At 39.7% G+C, this 23,113-nt stretch overlaps 2 protein-coding genes across 2 annotated transcripts in view; one reads left to right on the top strand and one right to left on the bottom strand.

Moving 5' to 3' along the window:
- Positions 1-5,789: 5,789 nt before the first annotated feature.
- Positions 5,790-18,936, top strand: LOC110064393 (inactive peptidyl-prolyl cis-trans isomerase FKBP6-like). Its single transcript, XM_020771440.2, has 16 exons — positions 5,790-5,930; positions 6,053-6,152; positions 6,849-6,967; positions 7,837-7,954; positions 10,063-10,146; positions 10,982-11,113; positions 11,820-11,890; positions 12,979-13,038; positions 13,167-13,226; positions 13,582-13,728; positions 14,020-14,070; positions 14,892-15,001; positions 17,536-17,603; positions 17,698-17,776; positions 18,079-18,199; positions 18,669-18,936. Exons 1-16 carry the CDS (start codon positions 5,835-5,837, stop codon positions 18,729-18,731), a joined length of 1,479 nt encoding a protein of 492 aa, XP_020627099.1. The 5' UTR covers positions 5,790-5,834; the 3' UTR covers positions 18,732-18,936.
- LOC110064391 (tRNA (uracil-5-)-methyltransferase homolog A-like) overlaps positions 18,802-23,113 on the bottom strand; it is a 25,059-nt gene continuing 20,747 nt past the window's right edge. The window contains exons 20-24 of the mRNA XM_020771439.2: positions 22,999-23,042; positions 22,633-22,708; positions 22,432-22,551; positions 21,731-21,827; positions 18,802-21,058 (exon numbers count right to left, since the gene is read on the bottom strand). Of these exons, the coding sequence (XP_020627098.1) occupies positions 20,893-21,058; positions 21,731-21,827; positions 22,432-22,551; positions 22,633-22,708; positions 22,999-23,042 (503 nt within the window). The 3' untranslated portion in view covers positions 18,802-20,892. The remainder of the gene's footprint in view (positions 21,059-21,730; positions 21,828-22,431; positions 22,552-22,632; positions 22,709-22,998; positions 23,043-23,113) is intronic.

Here is a 23,113-nt window from a genome sequence, read left to right as displayed (position 1 = left end):
GGCCATGGCCTACCCTGTGGCCTACCCTATGGCCTACAGGTGGTCAGATTTTTAAAAACATAAACAAAACATCAGTAAGATTCGAACGAGTTAGCTGGCATAAAATTCTATCCCTCTAATAGGGGTATACTAAAAAAGTCACCAACACGAATCTCAACATCAGAGGGAACAAAACAATGCAAAACCTTGCAGCACTCAGCCTTGAAACATTCTATTTCTCGCTGTCTTCGACGTCTAGCTTCCCCAGCCAAGTAATCAACCATAACGGCAGGTTAAGAGGGAGGGGAAGGGCCCGGGGGAACTCCCATATAAAAAGAAGGGTGTGCTGGTTGGAAATTTTGGAGAGAACCCCTAAGAGAAACCAAGATCCTGTTTTGCGGGCGTGGTTTGAAATTCGTTTCTCCCCTAAGAGGTACCAATTCTTACATAAGATATTATCTCCTGTCATATTTCGCAAAAGCTCCCGCTGTGGACCTTTCGAGGCCAAACACCCTAAGAGGTACCAAAACTGCGTTTTTAACGCCTAAAAGGTATGGCAAGCACCCCTTTCATTTTTACATGGGATTCCCTCCCCACCCCCCCGTGGGAAGGCCCGATATTACGTGGTCGCTGAGAATATCCAAAATGGCGGCTCCACGATCTATACCGGCTGCCAGCTTGTAACATAAGAGGGACTACTCGTAATCTAAACATATAGTGGAGTGCTAGTGTAAACATGTAATGAACAGCGTTAGTGACTGTTAGTGTTGGTGTTAGTAACTTTTCAGTATGCCCCTATTAGAGGGATACAAGAAACCACGAGGTATATAATTTTATGCCACCTTACTCATTTGACTCTTACTGATGATTTGTTTATGTTTTTAATAATCTGACCACCGGTAGCTAGGCCATAGGGTAGGCCACAGGGTAGGCCATGGCCCACACCCGTACTGCTGGGTTATTTGCCCAGTGAACATGGAATCTCTTCAACACAGTAAACTTCTCTTGAATAAGGTCAGTTGTTTGAATGTTTTTATCAGCCTTTACTTCTTTCTATTTCGGACTGTTATCTGTCATCGCCTATTCCAAAACAAAGGGAAACTTTGGGTGGCCGCTTGGAGCTAAACCCACCTATAAGCCCTGTGAGGCCGCGGAGAATACTAAAAAACATCTGGTGAGGGTCGAGGGGAAACTACATATAATAGCATACAGTGTACACCCCTATACACTCCTATGCTGCATTGTAGAGAACTATACAGTACGATACATCCTTATACAGCACTATACATCCGTCTACAACACTATACACCACTATACACCGCTAAACAGCACTATACAGCGCTATACACTCCTACACAGCGCTATACACCCCTATACAGCACTATACACCCCTAAACAGCACTATACACCCCCATACAGCACTATACACCCCTATACAGCACTATACACCCCCATACAGCACTATACACCCGCATACAGCACTATACACCCCTATACAGCACTATACACCAGTATACAACACTATTCACCCCTACACAGCACTATACACACCTAAAAAGCACTATACAGCGCTATACACTTCTACACAGCGCTATACACCCCTATACAGCACTATACACCCCCTAACCAGCACTATACACCCCTATACAGCACTATACACCCCTATACAGCACTATACACACCTAAACAGCACTATACAGCGCTATACACCCCTATACAGCACTATACACCCCTATACAGCACTATACACCCCCATACAGCACTATACACCCCGATACAGCACCATACACCCCTATACAACACTATTCACCCCTATACAGCACTATACACACCTAAACGGCACTATACAGCGCTACACACTCCTACACAGCGCTATACACCCCTACACAGCACTATACACCCCTAAACAGCACTATACACCCCTATACAGCACTATACACCCTATACAGCACTTTATACCCCCATAAAGCACTATACACCCCCATACAGCACTATACACCCCCATACAGCACTATACACCGCTATACAACACTATACACCCCTATACAGTACTATACACCCCTATACAGCGCTATAACACCCTATACAGTACCATACACCCAAATACAGCACTATACACCCCTCTACAGCCCTATACACACCCATACTGCACTATACACCCCTATACAGCACTATACACCGCTATACAACACTATACAGCACTATACACCCCCATACAGCACTATACACCCCTATACAGCACTAAACACCGGTATACAACACTATACACCCCTATACAGCACTATACAGCAGTAGACAACCCTATAAAGCCCTATACACCCCGATACAGCACTATACACCCCTATACAGCACTATACAGCACTATACAACACTATACACCCCTATACACCCCTATACAGCAGTAGACAACCCTATGAAGCACTATACACCCCCATACAGCAGCAGACAACCCTATAAAGCACTATACACCCCCCATACAGCACTATACACCCCTATACAGCACTAAACACCGGTATACAACACTATACACCCCTATACAGCACTATACACCCCTATAAAGCGCTATAAAACCGTATACAGCACTAAACACCACTATACATCCAAATACAGCACTATAGATCCCTATACAGCACCTTACACCGCCATGCAGCATTATACGTTACTATACACCACTATACACTACACACCGCTAAACAACACTAGACACCCCTATACAGCACTAGACACCTCTATAAAAGCACTATACACCGCTATACAGCGCTATACACTCCTATACAACATTATACACCCCTGTACAGCACTATACATCCCCATACGGCACTATACACCCCTATTCAGCACTATACACCCCTATATAGCACTATACACCCTATACAGCCCTAGACACCCTTATACAGCACTATACACCCCTATACAGCACTATACACCTCTGTACAGCGCTATACATCCCTATACGGCACTATACACAACTATAAAGTACTATACACCCCTTTACAGCACTATACACCCCTATACACCACTATACACCCGTATACAGCACTATACAGCACTACACACCCCTATACAGCACTATACAGTACTATACATCCCTATACAGCACTATACACCCCTGCACAACACTATACACCCCTAAACAGCACTATACACCCCTATACAGCAATGTACGCCCCTATACAGCACTATACACTCCTGTACAGCACTATACATCCCTATACGGCACTATACACCCCTATAGAGCACTATACACCGCTATACATCGCTATACACGCCTATACAGCACTATACACCCCTATACAACCATATACACCCCTAAACAGTACTATACACCCCTATACAGCATTATACACCCCTATACAGTACTATACACCCCTGTACCGCACTATACATCCCTATACGACAATATACACCCCTACATAGCACTCTCCATTCCTTTACAGTACTATACACCCCTATACAGTACTATACATCCCTATACAGCACTATACACCCCTATACAGCACTATACACCCCTATACAGCACTATGCACCCCTGTAGAACACTCTACAGCCCTAAACAGCACTATACATCCCTATACAGCACTGTACACCCCTAAACAGCACTATACACCCCTGTACAGTATTATACATCCCTATACAGCACTATACATCCCTATACAACACTATACACCCCTATACAGCACTATACAGCACTATACAACACTATACATCCCTATACAACACTATACACCCCTATACAGCACCCACCCCAGCTGTTTAGGGGTGTATGTGGTTGTATAGGGGTGTATAGTGCTGTATAGGCGTGTATAGCGATGTATAGCGGTGTATAGTGCTCTATAGGGGTGTATAGTGCCGTATAGGGATGTATAGTGCTGTTTTTAAATAATAAACTATAATTGTCAAGGTAAAATTTGTTTTCTAGAGGCTTTGATGCTAGGGAATAGAACAATAGCGATCACCCTGTTCAACCTTCTCAGCTAATAGTTTTCTTAACCTTTCACAGATATCAAGTAAAATATCTTCCGTTTGTTGAGTTGACAGTCGATAGTTGATTTTTATTTAAGAAAAATTACATCCATCCGATAGTATGGCCAGTCGTTTCGCCATTTTTCAAATGCAAATACATAGTAGACCGTGTATGTATAATTAAATTCCATGTTGCCGTGCATCTGTTCAGTATTAGTATAAATCTGCCAGCGTTCTATTACGAATGCCATGAGCTTATTGGCTACGCTACTCACTATCTATTCTGTGGTAGATAGTGAGTAGAGTAGCAGTATTCGTTTGTTAACAAAATGACACCCGCTTCAATGAAAAACAGTTTCTAGATGTATCCATGTATAGTGTTATGGGTGTTATGTTATGTATAGTGTTATGTATAGTTTTGTGGGTGTCTAGTGCTATATAGGGGCGTCTACTGCTGTATAGGGGTGTATAGTGCTATATCAGGGTGTATAGAGCTGTATAGGGATGTATAGTGCTGTATAGGGATGTATAGCACTGTATAAGGGTGTGTAGTGCTGTATAGGGGTGTATAGTGCCGTATAGGGATGTATAGTGCTCTAAAGTGCTGTATAGTGCTGTATAGTGGCGTATACTGTTGTATAGGGGTGTATAATGCAGTACAGGGGTGTAGAATGCTGTATAGGGGTGTATAGTGCTGTCTAGGGGTGTATAGTGCTGTATAGGGGTGTATAGTGCTGTATTTGGGTGTATAGTGCTGTATAGGGGTGTATATCGCTGTATAGAGGTGTATAGTGCTGTATAGGGGTGTATAGTACTGTAAAGGGGTGTATAGTGCTGTAGAGGGGTGTATAGCGCTGTATAGGGGCTTATAGTGCTCTATAGGAGTATAGTGCTGTATAGGAGTGTATAGTCCTACATAGGGGTGTATAGTGCTGTATTGTGCTGTATAGGGGTGTAAAGTGCTGTGTAGGGGTGTATAGTGCCGTAGAGGGGTGTATAGTGCTGTATAGGGATGTATAGGGGTGTATAGTGCTGTATGGCGGTTTATAGTGCTGTATAGGGGTGTATACTGCTGTATAGGAATGTCTAGTAATTTATAGGGGTGTATAGTTCTGTACAGGGGGGTATAGTGCTGTATAGTGCTGTATAGGGGTGTATAGTGCTGTATAGGGGTGTATAATGCTGTATAGTGGGGTATAGTGTTGTATAGGGGTGTATAGTGCTGTATAGGGGTGTATAGTGCTGTATAGGGGTGTATAGTGCTGTATAGGGATGTGTAGTGCTATATATGGGTGTATAGGGCTGCATAGGGGTGTAGAGTACTGTATAGTGGGGTATAGTGTTGTATAGGGGTGTATAGTGCTGTATAGGGGTTTATAGTGCTCTATAGGGGTGTATACTGCTGTATAGGGATGTATAGTGTTGTGTATGGGTGTGTAGTGCTGTATAGGGGTGTGTAGTGCTGTATAGTCCTGTATAGGGGAGTATAGTCCTGTATAGGGATGTATAGTGCTGTGTAGGGGTGTATAGTCCTGTATAGGGGTGTATGGTGCTGTATAGGGATGTATAGTGCTGTATAGGGGTGTATAGTGCTGTATAGGGGTGTATAGTGGTGTATAGGGGTGTGTAGTGCTGTATAGGGGTGTATAGTGCTGTGTAGGGTTGTATAGGGCTATATAGGAGCGTATAGTACTGTATAGCGGTGTATAGTACTGTATGAGGATGTATAGTGCTGGTTAGGGGTGTATTGGTCGGATAATATACTTTGTGCTGATACATGAAGTTAACCCTCACTAGATGTTATTTAGATTTCTCCGTGAGGCCGCACAGATAACAACAAAGTCCCAGGCTTCCCTCCTCCTGCTCCGCACCATTTTGTCACAAGCGTGCAAATGGCAGAAAGCCGAGAAGAAGAACACGAGGAGATGGATGCTCCAGAAGTTATCGACAGGTTGGAGGATCTCGCCCTGTCTGGAAGAGAAGGATATGTATGTTGTTAAGTTAACAGCGAGTTAATAGAAAACACTCCTGGCTTAAAACACCAGCCGTTTCAAAAGCTAAAAAGCGCGTGTTGTGTGACCTCATTTGTTTGTCTGTTGCGTGCCCACAGGTTCCCAATAGATACACCGTACCTTTGCGTCAGGGCATTGATATCAATGACTTGGTACAAGGAGACGGTACCATGTTTGAGACGGATCTTGATAGCATGGGTATGTAGTTTGTTAGCTGCTTTTTAATAAAGTAAAATTGATAAATTAGCACATGCACTCTGCGGGCCAATTGCTCTTGTTGAGGTCGGTTGACCTGACAAGGTCGAAAAGTAAAAGGTAGTTTATGGGCCTTTCCATTTTATATCCACACCCTTCTCCCTGTTAGTACGGTAAGTCAAAATTTACAGCCTGAGGGGAAAAAGAGCTGACTTAATGCCGCCAGAAATAATGCAATTTTTTTACCTCTTCAAGATTTTTCCTATCCCATATGCTGTGAGAGTAGCACCGTAGAAATTACTCTTGTATCCCTTTTAGGAAATCTTGTCAATGGGGTGCGTGGAGCTAAAATGGATGGGTTAGGAGTTACTATTATATGGCTTGTATTTGTAGCTCTGATTGGCTAATTCTTGGGCATTATTCTCCCATAATACCCACACTGTGATTACAGGCCTGCAAAAACAAAGCAAAAAGCCATAATAAACAACTTATTAACCTCGAACGATCGGTCTTTCCAGGAAAATCTCAAACCTCGGCCTTGCTATATTGACCTCGCTTTCGCTTGGTCAATACGGCAAGGTCTCGGTTTGAGATTTCCCCGTAAAGACCTCACTTTCGGGTGATAAGTAGTTATTAATGACATTCTGTGTTTCATGATTGACCTCAAGTAATTGTGCTTGTTTCTCTTTTTTTTCCAAGCCGCTTTTGAAGATGAAGAAGGATCACAATATTTTGATTCTGAGGATGTCTTCCAGCAGCTAAATTATGAGTGTAATGACTTTGGAGATGACTCTGGATCAGATAGAGATGACGATGTGGTAGGACTGTCACTGAACTGTCTTTGTAGCAGAGTAACAGCCACGCAATTGTTGTTGTTAGCAATTGATGTTATAGATCTATGTATAATCATAGTCCTAATCAATAATTATACATTTGTAGGTATAATTTTAAATTGCAGTACTTATTTACAGTGCGACTACTCCAACCAAGGCCACCCAACAAAATTTTCCACAAATTTAACAAATAAAACTTGTAGAGGTCAACAATGGCTTTCTAACAAATTATCAAATAAATCAAGATGTACATCACAAAAGCAACAGATTTGTGGTCATTTTGGATAATTTGTTGGAAAACTATTGTTAACCTCCACAATTTTTATTCGTTAAATTGGTAGAACATTTTGTCGGGTGCCCCTGGTTAGAGTAGTCGCACTTTAAAGGCAATGGTGAATTAATTAAAATTGCAGACAGTTGAAAATATAATCATAATTAAATATGCCAAAAAAAAAAATTAGAGCAGATAATTATTGGTCAATATTTTCTATTTATTGGTGTGCTTTCTTCCTCCTGTAATCCCAAGTATGTACATTACTATTATTAATATTAAATAGTGAAGTAAGGGGCAAGACGATGTTGTAATACACATTATAATATCTTGCAGGCTGAGAGCTTTAAGTTATTTTGTTAGTGTAAAGTAGTATTTTTCAAACCTTTTCCAAAATAGATTTGAGTCGGGACAGTGAAAGAGTTGTTTCTGATCCTTTGCTACAAAAAGTACCTAAATAATGCTCGTGAACTGTATCCAATTTTAAATAATTTGTGTTTGTAGATAGTATAGTATGGGGAAGAGTGAAAGCAAGTTTCAGCTCTTCCCCAGTTAAGTTGAAATATTCTTTTTCTACCTGTAGACACCTTTCAGGCGGCTGGCTCGTAGGATGGAGGATTTAACAGGAGACAGAGGAGTTCTCAAGCAAATAGTTCGACAAGGAACAGGACCTGTTGTACCTCAAGGAGCTACTGTTAGATGTATGTACAATAGTCCAGTTCCAAGTTAACCTAGACTGCTGAACAAAAAGAACTTAAATAACATAAACACTATACAGAGGCTGAAAATACTGCTTCCAGTGTTGCAATTGGTGATAGACATTCTCTAAGATTTTTTGTAATCCCATCTGTTTCTTTTCTTTTCTGAATTTTTGGTGGCTTCTGTCCACCTTCATCAGAGTTGAAATATCAAAGTTGGTTATTGCTCGCGCTACAACCCCACTTGCTGTTGTTTTTTACTGATTTTTTTAAATCAATGGTAAGTATGCGCAAGGGAATGGTTTCCTCTCATTAGTGGTGATGCTGTCAAAAGTTGAGTGCCATGACTTCAAGAAAAGCCTCTTGTGGCTGTTGGCAACACCATGTTCGAGGATCTGGGCATCCCTCGGGTGGGAGTTGTGATCCGTGGACACAGCATGCTGTTTAATTGCTGATTCTCTGTTGCTCACGTGGTATGGATCATGCTTGACCCCCCCCCCCCCCCCCCCCCCCATGAGCTCCACAAGTGCTTGCTATCCTGATGTAGGTGAAAGCATAGTTGTTAGTCATAGAAATGACTATACAGAGGCTTCTTTGGTATTTATACTCAGTGGTCTTGTTGTTTTGAAGCTTGACTATCCAATCTAGTTTGACGGTTTTCCTTTCCCAACAGACCTGCTGCAGAAGAATTTGAGAACCTGCATAAAAATAAGTTACAAAATTTTTTATAAATGCTGGCTAGGCATGACAATCAAAGTTGCTAGTAAAAGATCCACAATACTGTAATTTGTGGATTTTGAAAAATTTTTTAAATATTCCTAACACAAGAAGATCAGTTACACAATCACAAATTGGATTGCTTCTCATTCTGACTGTTACCTTGTGTTCTATCTTGCTTATGTAACCTGCAATCCAAAGTGGGTCTCAAAACTGTATGTGCTTTGGTGGCATTCTATGTAAAACAAACTTTGATCAAATGACAGATAACGATCTACAGATGAAGTTTAACTAGTGATGATTAAATTGTAGCCTGCAGTAGCAACCCGCAGTCTTTTCAATAAAGTACTCTATTAACTTGTACTGGACAAAATATTTGCTAGGAAAGGAATTTTTTTAAAAACTGTTTGCAAAACTCAAACTTCATTTTCAAATGTGCAGTTCCAGAAAATATCTATACTCCCTGCACAGAAGGGATTGGAATTTCCTGGGGAGTGGGGGTTCTGGAAGACCAAAAAATTTAAAGAAATGTATGAAGCTTAACTGGAATTTCCAGAGGGGTGGGGAGGTGTTAGAAAAATTCCTTTTGGTGGGGGAGGTATGGATCTTGTCTGGAACTACACAATCGCCCGCATAAACTTGCAATAAATATTTCTTTAGAAAACAAAGTTTTGACCAGCTGAGCCTGCCAGACAGCACATTGACAAATATTTACCTTGTGTTTGAATTTGCTTAAATTTACATTTTTGCTTGAATTTACATCTTGTTTTCACAAATGAAAAAGGTTAAATTAGTAATATGTAAACCATTCTAACCTCAAATCACGGCCTTTTTTCGAGCAAAACAACTCGAAAAGTTTATTTTCTGGCAACAAATTGGAGCTACACAACTCTCAAACAATTTATTTTAAAAAACTTACACAACTCGGAAAACTTGTTACACAAATCCTGGCCAGTTGCAGTTGCCAAGCTACAAAACATTCATTCCTGATGGCACAGGCTCAAGTACTTATTGAAGACGAGCAGGTCAAAATCACAGCACCAGACTAACTTTCCAGAAATCATACGCACTTCCTTTGAACCTAACATTGGACTGCGTACATGCACTTATGATGTAATTTGCCCCAGCTGTGGGGAAGCCAAATTGGTGACCAGGTCCCAAAAAATCTTTTACACAGACTGGGTTATGACTGCATTACACTTAGTGATAGTCTTGTGTAATAATTATCTGCTTCAAAATTTATGCTAGCTGTGTCTACAAGATATAATTTTAAATAATTGTTCCACCATTAAAATTCAAAAAATAAAATAATTTGATTTTTTTTCTGAACAGGTCCTTTTGGACATATTTGTTTAGTTTTATTTAATCACCTTTGGTTTGATTTGATTCTACAGATCACTATAATGGCTATCTTGAATTTAATGATGAGCCATTTGACTCTTCAAGATTACGAGGCAGGCCAGATGTGGGAAAACTGGGTTAGTTGAAAAAACCTTAATATCCACTTGAGTTTTGAGCATTTTATGTCAAACAAGTTTTTTTGTTTCTTTATTATATGAAACAAGTACAGTCAAACCTGTATATAACGGCCCTGTATATAGTGGTCACCCTGTGTATAACGGTCACTGAACAACTTCCCAAAAATCGTCCCTTATATTTACTGTTATGTTGACCTACATATAGCGGTCACCTGTATATAACGGACACGGTCACCCTTTAGACTTCCTGAATCCACAATTTCATTATCTTTTACCTGTGTATAACGGTCACGAAATTGGGTTACGATTAACAAATAATGACAAGCTTTATTCATCAGCTCCTTAAATAGCAGCCACCAAGGCAGGGGTCTCACAAAAATACAAATATTAGTACTAAACACAACTACTAACACATGTCATTGCCTACATCCGACACATGCTTGCACGGCAGATAGCATTAAAGTGCCATCGCTTTCAAACAATAGTTACTGTAACTGTAACATCACAAGCATACCACTCTGTTTTCACTTCTGTCATAGTTCCCTGATTACAACACTGTACCGTACTTATCTGTTTCAAAGTGTTGTCGCGGGCCAGACCAACTGTAAAATGTAGATTTCATTAAGCAATAAAATGATGTGATGATGAAATAAATGTAAAAATTTGAGTGATTTTCCACGTAAAAACGTATGTAAAAACGGTCTATTCAATAAGAAGAACATGAAAAAAAAATAAATAAACAAGTGCAGCGAGTTTGTGCACGTTTATTCACTACTCTGATCTGTTCATACATTAGACTAATAAATGATTTACTTTTGATCCTTGTTTTTTTCAGAGGAGTTGCTTCCAGGGTGGTATATTGGTGTGAGCACAATGAGAAGAGGAGAAAAATCCAAATTTCTTCTCTCTCCAGAGTACGCTTTTAAAGATTTGGGTTCACCTCCACGAGTACCTCCATCAGCTACTGGTTTGTGTTGATATACTTGCCTCTCAAAACTGAAATGAACCATGGTTTTCTTCTTTATTATAGATGCACTTGATTCAGAATGTTTCAATAAATTGATCGGGGGATCAACTGATTGAGGACTATCTAATCAATCATTTATTTGCCCATTCCAAATGAATTACAAGGAATTTTGTTACTGAACTATACTTGAGCAGGAGCTCCCATCAAACCCTTTTGGGCTTTATCATCTGGAGAGTCCCTGGCAAGTTTACAGGAGTGATTTCTACATACACAATTCCATGATTTATATATTGAATATCATTATTCAATAATAATGCCTATCTTCATTAATTTTAGTGATAGTGATTGATGTCATTTCCTATGCTTTCTGTTGGAGGAGATTATGATTCTGAATTTTCTTTCTTAGATAAACTTCATGTTCACCCTGACCCCTGCCCAGGTCTCTTGATCTTAAGACCATTAGGCCATTGTGCCTCCCACACATAGAAATTTAGAAATCTAGGGGAGGGGAGGGGGAGAAAGATAAGGCTACCCCAACAGAAGTTTTGATTTCTCCCATCTGGAAAGTTGAGCATATGGCCTAATAAGTGCATAAATTATATCTGATGCTTGAACACTGAACTGCAGGGCATTCACAGGAGTAAGGTCACTGATATGTAGGTTGAATACAACAAACGTCCAATTTTTTTCCACCATCTTTTGACAGTGCTTTTTGAAGTGGAGTTACTGAGCTATATTGACCACAAAGCTGCTGATGACTATGATGCATTTACAGAAGTAAGTGTAAAATATGCCTGGTCTGTCAACCAGCCTTATTACGTGGCTTGCTCTGTGAGCAGGCAAGATGAACCAAATCCTGCACTGTGATTGACGAGGGTTGTCCAATATTCTCCAAAGTGCAAAACATGATGAATAGCAATGATTGTCGAAAAATACATGAACTGACACGATTCATATAATGGCATCTTCCTTTTCGCACTACTCGTACATAGCGCTCCTGGGCTCTTACACTTTGAGAACAAAGAACATTAATTGTGTTTTGCGCTTTGGGGCATTCATGTTTTTAGAACGAGGAATATACCTTCTAATAATATAAAGCTCTCTGCACGCATTGCAGGCCTATGATGAGGGAGCATAAAGCTCTCTGCACGCATTGCAGGTCTATGATGGGGGGGCATAAAGCTCTCTGCACGCATTGCAGGCCTATGACGAGGGAGCATATTATTAAGTAGCGCTTTTTGACTCTCCCGCTTTAAGGACTCCAACGAGTATAGACTGTATAATAGTGCTTTTCGGCTGTACTTTGTTACGCTTTGAGAACGAAGAATATTCATGATGTTTTCCTCTTTGGGGCATTCACGTTTTCAGAACGAGGAACTGATACATTCTAATTAGCACTTTTGGACTCTCCTGCTTTAGGACTCCGAAGAGTATACACTGTATATAGCGCTATTGGGCTCTCACGCTTTGAGAATGGAGAATAATCACCGTGTTTTCCGCTTTGGGGCATTCACGTTCTCAGAACGAAGAACATACATTGTCCTTAGCATGTTCGTAATAAATCCTTTATTGACCAAGCTTGTTCAGTCAAGATAGCTTGATATTGCCCTCATTCGTTTTTTGCCTGTTTATGGACCTGGACTCTGTCTTGGTCCATAATCAGGCAAAGAAAGAACTTGGCCATTATCCAGCCATCTTGACTGAACAAGCTTGGTCAATAACCAATAGTAACATCAGTCTATAACTCATCAAATGGGTATCATTAAGGATTAGACAAGGTGCTGACTTACAATCAGATCATTCCTTATGAAGGAGTGTATTATCTAAAAAAAATTGTGTTAAACAGCTTAAATCTTTGCTTGCAGGAAGAAAGAAAACAGGCAACGTTTGAACAACTTTTAAAAGTGGCCAATGCAGAGAGGGAGGTACATGAAACAATAATAGTTGTTGCCATTTCCACCATCCTTGATTATTACCGGCTAATATATGTCATTATTTTTTTATTATCCCAAATGAAGTATTAGCTTTTTGTAATGTGTTCTTGTTTTTCCAGGCTGGAAATGATTTTTACAAGCGCAAACAAGTCTCTCGTGCAGTGAGCAAATATATAAAGGTAAAACGCCAGACTACCTGCTTGCAGTGTAGTGACTGTTTAGTTACTGCCTTTTACTTTTGTCAGTAATTTGATTCATGTCTCTCTTCCGATTATTCATTGCACTCCAAAAGTTGCAATGCTTTCTTTGTCAAATTTGCTTTAATGTTCTTGCAACTTCCTTTTCCTATTTGTCTGTTGTTGTTTGTTTGTTTGTTTTTTTTTTGGGGGGGGGGGGGTTAGGGTTGTGGGCAGGGCTGTTGTTTTTGGGGGGGTAGGGCTGGGGCCAGGGGCTGCTGATAATTCTAGTACAATAGATTTACAGGGCATTAACAGACCTCTTAACCCATGCTGTTATTATTTTGGACATGCGTAGGCTATTAAGATACTGGAAAACAGCAACCTTCAGAATGCTGACCAGGAGAGATGGATGAATGAAGTTTTGCTGAAGCTTTATTTGAATGCTGCTCATTGTTATTTAGAATTAGTCGAAGTAAAGAAAGTACTCACTTATGCAAGAAAGGTACGAACATTTGGTGAACTGTTGATATAAAGAGTGGTACCAATATAATCACTTATGAAGACATGATTGATCATTGCAGTTATATACACAACCTGAGTAGTTGTGAAATTAAAGTCTGAAAAAAATTCAGGCTTGAACGGGATTCGGACCCATGACCTCTTTGATACTGCACTATGGCTTTCTTTATCAAGACAAAGCTATCAATGAACCGTCTTTTCAATATTTATGATGATGTAAATATTGTGGCTTTATGACATGGGCTTCTTTAACATTGTTATTACATTGTTGCAGGCTTTAGCAATTGACCCAAAGAATACCAAGGCTCTTTACAGAATGGGCAAGGTAACATACTGAATTCCCTACTCCTTCCTCTCTACACTTGTACGGAGGCTAGGGAAAGAGTACCAAGTAAATAGAGAAGTGTCTTTAAAAGGAAGGTCCCGGGAGCTTATTTCATCCGATAAGAGAAACTAACACTGTTAACAATATTATGTTATGGTTCAAATGTCCCGTTCTTCCACCATCCCCAGATCAATGAACCTTCAAGAATATGTGATGTTTAGCGGCTTTGGTGAGATTATTGAAACCGCTTGCAATTTTTATCGGTTTACGATCTACAACGCTATTTTCTAGCTTTGAGGAAACTGATATTGTTTTTTACAATACTGCAGAAATTCTCGCGCGCTCAGTGGCTAATTTTCTTCATCATTAAGAGCGAGAGCGGACAATTTGACAATTTGTTATTATAAAAAAGAAATTGACGACAGTTTTTCTTGTGTCTGTCCTGTTATTGACAATGATACAGCTACTTTGACGATGTTATGAAGGGAAATTCATGATTAATAACAGGACAGACGCATGAAAAACTGACGTCAATTTGTTAAATATACATTAAGCACCGCGTTCTACTGTAAGACAACAGTTACTTTTGTTGCTGTTTGCATTTGCTCAAATCGGTAATCAAATCTGTTTTGAAAATTCAGTTAAAATTCCCAACCTTATAGGAAACGCTGTAAAGGTCATGACTTTCATGGAAAACGACGGATAGCAAAACTTGAAACTTGTTTTGCCGTGTTTCAACCCCCCCCCCCCCCCCCTTACTCTCCCCTCAAACAAACCAAGTTTGTCCTCTTTAAAATGCTATTTCTTATTTCTTTTTTCAGGCTTACATGAAGCAGGGTGAATTTGACAGCGCCAGAGACAAATTCAAAAAAGCACAGTATTATGAACCCAGTAACAAGCCAGTAAAAGATGCACTGGTTGAGCTTGACAAGTAATGTTTATGTGTTTACACCTTTTGCTGTACAGAAAATATCCATTCATTTGAGTCCAAATTTGTTTCATTATAGTCAACATACTCTCATTAACACCAATATGACCATTTGCGCGTAAGGAACGTTCAAGAATAACACTTGCATATGTATTAACATTCAAAATCATCAAAAGGCAAACAATACCTTCCTTTGACATTCATTGGCTGTAAATGTATTTTCATTTTAGTCGAAATAAAATTCGTTGTCACGAAACGACAATCATTTACACTTTTGGACATTCCTTTTTCAACAAAAGATTTTCAATAACAGAATTTGCATGAGCACTCACAATCAGTTGCATTATTATACAACCATATCCACGAAGATGAGACAAACATTACAGCCATAATAACATTTATTTTTGGAAGAGAGAATATCAAATTTGCTGAACGATCTATCCCTCAATTGCCTCACTATTGAGGGATCGTGGCAAATATGTTTGCATGAAACGATACCATTGTCCACATTTAGGCCCTGATTATCCTTTCGCTGTGTTCAAATGGGATTCTATTTCTTCCTGGCATTAGTGGGGAAATCTAACTGTCACTTTATCACATGTATACAGTAGTGCGTCCTCTGAGTTGTGCGCAAAAGATTCGTAAGGGGCTGAATTTATATCTGCAAGGGGAGGATTGTGAAAATACGATTAAAAAAGGTACATACGGTCCCTAGTTCTATAATCAAATTTTCGAGGAAAATTGGGCGCGATATCTCTGTTTACGATATCTCTCCGTTTATCTGAAGTGAAGTGAAGTGAAGTGAAAGACTTTATTTAATGAGGGTGACCCGTGACAGTAACTTAAAGTTACTGATAAACTTGGGGCCCTCAGCTTAAAATAATTAGAATGCTAAAAATAACGTTAGGTGAAAACACGGTAATGTCTGTCTCAACGTACTAAAGATTGTCACTTTCGCGGATATGGTGTTATTCCTGAACGTTCCTTACGCGCAAATGAAGGTCATATTGGTGTTAATAAGAGTATGTTGACTATAATGAAACAAATTTGGACTCAAATGAATGGATATTTTCTGTAAATGAACAGCAAAAGGTGTATTAACGTTGAATGTTTCGTCAAACATTGTTATATGTACATGGTGAATGCCATAAACAAGGTACCGCGTAATAAGACTTTGGTTGTTTTTCTACCGACACAAACGACTAGGGTTCGAAATAACAATTGAACAATCCGTACAGTTTGACATAACGTAAAAGACTGTTTTCAGTCCGTATTTGATCGGAAAATCTGGAAACTGCATCTCATTAAGTGAAATGCAACCCCCGCCTGAACGCGGGAGCGAAATGGTTTGTCAATTCGTACCGCTTAGACGAAGTGTTTTAAAGGCAGTTTTCGGTCAGTGTTCGGTCCGTATACGGTCCGTCATACCTGAGCTATTGGATGAAACGGTTTGTGATTCCGTACGTTTGTACGGATGTTATAACATAACGCGCACGCTAGTCCTACCTAATTCCTATTAAGCCATCATGAACAAAATCTTTTATACGTACCCACGGCCGTGCTCAATAAAATGACGTGTGCAGTTTCATTTCAGCTGCAAAATTTTCGTCGAGTTTAGTGCGAGTTCCTTTTGTTTAAGTTTCGGCAATGTGAAGATTATTCTGAACAATTCAAACCCTGCTTCGAGCCTTTGACTTTTGGCGAGCTAAGATGTTTACTTAAACTTGAGTATTTTGACTTTGTTAGCCTACATTTTCATTATAAGTAAATCGAAGAAGCGAATTTTTCGTTGACAATTTTAGAAACCAGGTTAAGCGTTTTCGTTCAACTGATTGTGACGTGTTAGGATCCGAATGACCTTTGTTTTCCTTCACCGTGCATTGTGAGAACTTTGTAGTTAATCACAAATAAAACATGTTTTAGCGCCGAATATGTTGTCGCCATGTTATAAAAGAATTGGTTCATGCTTTTAGCTGTGCATATATCGAGTTATGGATGCACTTGGAAAGTTTGGAGAGCACTCAAGAAGCTAGAGTGGCTCTCGGCTGTCGCCTCGAGCAACTCTTGCGCTTCTTTCGTGCTCTCCAAACTTTCCGCGTGCATTCATAACTCGATATACGCACGCTAAGCATGAACCAACTCTTTATTAAGGGAGTTTTCGGTCCGTATACGATTAAGATAACGAACCGAAAATGCATCTCATTAAAAGTAAACCGAAGGGCTACAATTGCCACAGCAAGCAACAGAAGTATACCTGTAGAAACAGTATACCTCGTTCGTTAGTATCAAACCTCGAGAGGCTACAACTAACCAGTAGTTTTGGTTTACATATTAGCGAGTAAATTAGTCATAAGCTATCTTCCTGCTTCGATAGCCAAGTTCTTTTTAGAGAAAGATGTAAGTGGATTGGGATTGGGGAGAGAGTGCACACTGACACCGGGGAAAGAATTTCCACAACCACCCTTTTGCAAGAATGCGACTGTAAGTTCCAGAGTACGGCTTAATTTCGTGTATTCTTTTCTATTTTGTCGCACTAGGAAAGTGAGTCAGTTTAAAGCACTTGAAAAGCAGACATATGCAAGGATGTTTTCTGCTACCAAAAAAGGTATGAAGAGTCAATGCTTCGAGAAAAAATTAAATTTAACCATCCCGCAGTCCTGATAAACTTGTAGCAATACTAGTTTCCAATTTATTTGTAGGAGACAAGAACGATAAAACGGTGCCTACATCTGTGGACCTCGCCGAGGAAAAGAGGGAAGTACTTGTCAAGCGGCTAAGGTAGGTGTTAACTTCTCCCTAGTATTTGTTTCTGTTTGAAAACATACATCGTGTTTTTATGCTGGAATAAAACTCACATTTGTTATACGTTCTACGGAAACTTGATCTAAGAACGAAATTTGTTCGTTTTTGGTTCCTTGCCATTTCAATAAGGCATGTTTTCACCATCACATGCTTGTGGTTTTACCGAGAGCTATCCCGCAAAACCTATCAAAACCAATCGATATTTCCTGTAATTACAATTCGCCTTCTAGAACGCGTTTCAAATAAGCAGTAAATTGTAATATTATTTTTTACTCCAGGGAATTTAAAGAGGACAAGAGTGCCAAAGAAATATGCTTTCCCGCAACCTTAACACAGCAAGAGAAAGCATGTATTAAACAAACAGCACAGGAAATGGGACTGAAAGTGGAAGGCAGAGAGGTACAGCAAATGTCGTTGGTTTTAGTGTTAATTTAAAGCACCGTTAGGCGAATGTAGTGGCAACTCCAGCGTGTCATTAGCGGTGACTGAAATAGTGATAACCTTGTAATCACATTTTTCACCCTCTTGAGAGAGACCTTTTGTTCGAACCGTTTTGATTACATGATAAAGCGACTGGAAAAACAGTGGAAAGCAAAACATTACGTTACGCACTTTGTTGACAAGGTGATGTCTGAATAAGTTCCAAAACAAAGCAACCAACTATTTCAGAAATCATTCGTGGATCTAGTTAGGTTACTTTAGTTATTTCCCCTTTCATTTTGTTTTGCACCAAGTCTGCACAGGTCTTCCGACAGGAAATGACCTTTATCGACTTGAACTTTTTAAAACATTTCCAACAATTTTTAACCAATTAGATTGGCGATCAAAACGGATTTAACGAGATTTTGGATGTCTTTATTATTTTTAGGGGACGAATAAAGAACTGAGGGCCATTAAGGAGTTCAATGATGAAGATGCTCCATCTCGCTAAAGTAGTGTTTCAGTGTGAGCGGCACGTCTCACCCTTGAGTTACTGTTATTGAATTGAAACTGATCAGTAATTAGTTTTGTGATACATTTATTAAACATTTAATCGCATCTTTTACATTGTAAAACGTGAAGAATAAATTAAAAGTTGATTGTAATATATATATCACCGAACCAAAGGTAATAAAATTCTATAAATTTCTTGGATAGTTCTCAGTACTTCAAGTCAATTGTTTGTTTTACAGCCTTATTAGTTGCTTTAGTAGATCTCTCTACAAAGTAAATCATTGCACAATGCAACCCCAGTACAACGAACAGAGTGCTCTCTTGTCCAAAAACAGTAAACTAGCGCGCAAACACTGGACACCAGGCCTCGCCGCCTGAAGGATGGCATTTACTCGATTCGGTGACTTAAACAGTGTTTAGCATTTCATGGGGTTGCACTGCACTGCATGAACCTGGGTGTAACATAGACTTCTTAAAGTTTTAAAAAGTATCTTTCACGTCAGAAACGATATATACGTTCATATTTTATTGTTTCTACTGCGACTTTTAGAACTCTGACAGATGAAACATTTACACAACCCTGTTAAATTCTGTATACACCTGAAGAATACCTAACAGAATTCCTATGAATATTTTACATAAATACTTGTTTGTAAAACAACATATCACCACACTTGTTCTCGACAAGATTTTCTCGTCCGGGAACCAGTGCCTTTATAAGAACAGCAAGACTCATTGTAAAGAAACATATAACAGTTCTACATACGTTCCCTTGTTCTAATTGGTTCCAATGTTCACATGACATTCACATTTGCCATCCTCACTCCCCAATTCACAACACCTGAACTAATTAAATTTTCCTCTTGTTCTTATTGGTTTAAAGTGACCACGTGGTACCACACCAGATTACAGTAGAACAGTGGCTGATATTAACCCTGGCTGATAAGTCGAATTTTATCCTTAAGGGCCCATTAACCGATTTATGCGAGCGCACGTTGCTAAGGAGGTGAAATTTCACTTCCGGTTACTTTCGTCAGCCTGAGCGCGGAAAATAAAAACAACTCAATAACTTCCAAATTCGCTTACATTTAGATGTTTTTCTGTGTTTCACAAAATGCAAAGTAAAAAAAGTACAAGCAGAGACAAAATAACAAAAAGACAAAAAAACAAGAGCAATAGAAAGAGAAAAACTAACTCCGTGTGGCTTTGTCTGATCTTACCGAAGTGCGTTGGTAGTGTAAATTGCGCACGCGCTGATAGGGTAACTTCCAATATATATCGGGCGCACTTCCGGTTTCTTTAAATGCTAAAGGAAACGCGGTTTTTATTTAAATCCCACCTTTTTCGACGAATTTCGATCAAAGCCAACGTTGGAAAGATAGCTATGCATTCCTTTTTCAAAATCATGCTTTTTTCAGAAAATTAGGAATTTTTCAATATTTTCAAATTCTCTCAAAATCTGACCTTTTAGAAATGAAACAAAATCTATGCATAGCGTAATGAGGATTTAAATTAACATATTAAATCAATGAAAAAAATCCCGATAAAGTAATTTGCTTGGAAGCCTTTGCGTTTTTTCAGTATTAGTCACATGACCATGGGCGTGGCCTGATGACGTCATCACTAGTGTTACCAATCATGAAAAAGTTAAAACACATGAAATAACTCAGAACTAACTAAAAATGACGAGGTTATATGAGAATAAATTTTCCTTAGCAACGGCTCGAAAAGATCGGTTAATGGGCCCTTAAAACGTTTATGAACTGTCGGTCGAAAAACAGCAAGACGACCGATTAACGTGAGAATTTCTGGAAACGTTAGTCAGGCCCATGAAAGACTGAAAACGACTCGCGAATAAGCAAAAGCACAATACTTCATGAATTATTATTATATTATACCAACCCCGCTAAGCGGAACCCCTGCTAACCGGAGCTATTTTTTTGTTTCCCTCGGCAATTCAAGTTGGCGGGGTTCTAGGGTGCTTGTGAACCTATGGTGACCAAATTTGCCGCGGTTCCGTTCTGAAAGGAAATAGAGAGGCCGAAAATGTTGGCATTGTTTGGTTAAAAGCAAGCACCCCTTGTGTTTAGAAGCGTTGTACACTAAACGTGTCCCTCGTTGATAAATTTCTTTTATTCAATATTATTAAGTATGAGTGCTCAGTAGTACCACTTGTAAAACTTGGCTGCGTCCACTGAAGTCATGTCTCTCTCAAACAATAGCAGCAACTCACAGTGTTTGGTGTGAGGGAACAGGTCCACTGGTACCGCCTTTACCAGGCGGAATGGAGCTGTTTTGATTCTCTTCGAAGTTGGCCTGCACAAGCTGATCAACAAAAAGCCATATTAGAGAAGGGAGAGAAATACTTGATAGGTAGCTACCACCAGCTCACTAGCTGGTACTGTCGACCATATGTATTTTATATCCGATCACGCAGGTCAGAGGTAAAGCAAGCTGACGGAAACTGTATCCATTAACCAGCTTCAAAAATGACTGCATATATAACCTTGTGGCGACATGCAAGGTCACCAAATTAAATGACAACCTCTTCTTACCATGTCCTATTAAACCTGTCTGCGTCAAATCAACGCAGGAAGAAATTTTACGTCTTAACTAGTTAGTTAGACCATTATTCAGATTATGAAGGAAAAGTCAAATGCAGAGATAACATAACCGAGAATTAGGGAGACCTTCATCTCTCGTTTGTCTGCTTTGCCTGGTCATTTACCTAATTTACCGCGTACAGTGGAACCCCGCTCTACGACCACCCCATTAATACGGTCACCTCGTTATTACGACCACTTTATTCTGGCCTGAACAAAAGCTCAGTCAGTTATTTTCTTACTTAAAGAATCCCTTTAAAACGGCCACCTCGTTAATACGACCAGATTTTTGTGGCCCGTTGGTGACCGGATTAACGGGGTTCCACTGTATTTTTCTTGTTGGTCAGAAAAAGGAAAGTGACAAATAAGCCAATAGTTGTTGCTGGTATCTTACTCGAGAAAGTTGACGAAAGCGGCGCTCGGGTTACACGACACGTAGATGAGTTTGTCCATTCGACGACTCTTCCTGATGGCATGAAGAACTGATTGATCTGTAAAGTGACAAGAAAATAAGGATCAAGTAGAAAAGAAAAATCAAAATAATGGCTTGATACAAGGTAGTTTTTTTTCAAAAGTAACTGCAAGATCACTCTACTTCAATCAGTCGTATAACTTCACTACAATATATCGCAAAATATGTCAGAGTGCCATGTTCATGAAATCCTCCGAGGTGTGACCGAGAAAATTACGATTCTGATTGACCAATCAGAGAATAGCACGGAGCATAGTGGAAATATCGTCTAATTGTGGAAAAGTTTGCCAAATGAAAACTCTCTGAAGTACCGGAGAGAACACTGTTCACAGCCTCTTTACTCTTCAACGTACGTGAAAGAAAAAGCGAGCAAAGCGAGCGCGAGCACAAAGAGGTGAGGGCGGGGAGGAGAGCGAAGCGAGATAAACGACTAGAGAATTTCTTTCTCGGTTCCCATCTTCTACCCTGTTAAATCTCCCGTTTTCCGCTGGCATCCAGTTCTCTCGCGATTCTATTCGCGCGTTCAACGATCGAACAAAAATACGAGAAAATAGAGGGCTGTGAACAGTCTAACCGGAGAGTGCCAGGAGTGATTGGTGATGATCTTCATGTGTTTTACTCACGCAGTCCGGCGCGAGGAGGGTCCATAATGCCAATAATTTTTGTTTTCCGTGGCATGTTCTTGAACACATCAACAATGATGTCTTCTGCTTTACCGCACACAAACTGAGCGTTCGTAACTCCTACAGAGCAAGATATAACGTTAGAATCACTGTTTAACCAACTGAATAGCAAGGGAACTGAAACAAGACGCTTAAACTCACCGTTCAGCTGGGCATTTGCCTTGGCGTCTTCCACGGCGTTTTCAATTATTTCAACACCAATTACGCGTTTGACACTCTGTAACAAGCAACATCGCATCCCATCAGATAAATTACCACGATGATTAGATTTTACCAAATTTAAGGCTTTTTGGTTAGTTTAATTTCTTGCGGTTTATTATCGAAAGGAATTTTCTGGTTCAAAAATGTTTGCGCTTATAGTTGAAAGCGATTTTCAATTATGAGTTGAAAAAGTGTGTGCAAAATCTTAATACGGTTGTTACAAGAATAGTGTATAATGTCAACATTCTCAGTACTCTTGCAATTTAGTCCAACTGAAACTGAGCGGTGCTGAGCGCTAAAACATACCTGGGCCAGGCAGAGACCAAGAGCTCCAGTACCACAACAGATATCTGCAGACATCAAGAGAAAAAAGTTAATAGCTAGTAATTCAGATGGACGCCTTGAAAGGTCGCTTTGTAAA

This window comes from Orbicella faveolata, unplaced genomic scaffold (genome assembly GCF_042242905.1).
Source record: "Orbicella faveolata isolate gen_17 unplaced genomic scaffold, um_ofav_v1 contig_47, whole genome shotgun sequence".
Lineage (NCBI taxonomy): Eukaryota > Metazoa > Cnidaria > Anthozoa > Scleractinia > Merulinidae > Orbicella > Orbicella faveolata.
The sequence above is the reverse complement of the archived record's forward strand: the minus strand, read 5'-3'. Positions and strand labels throughout refer to the sequence as shown.

Coding starts and splice junctions, on each gene's coding strand:
- LOC110064393 (XM_020771440.2), top strand. CDS start 5,835: ATGGCAGAAAGCCGAGAAGAAGAACACGAGGAGATGGATGCTCCAGAA. Junction 14,071..14,891: donor CTCTTTACAGAATGGGCAAG/GTAACATACTGA, acceptor TTCTTTTTTCAG/GCTTACATGAAGCAGGGTGA. Junction 17,604..17,697: donor GTTTTCTGCTACCAAAAAAG/GTATGAAGAGTC, acceptor ATTTATTTGTAG/GAGACAAGAACGATAAAACG.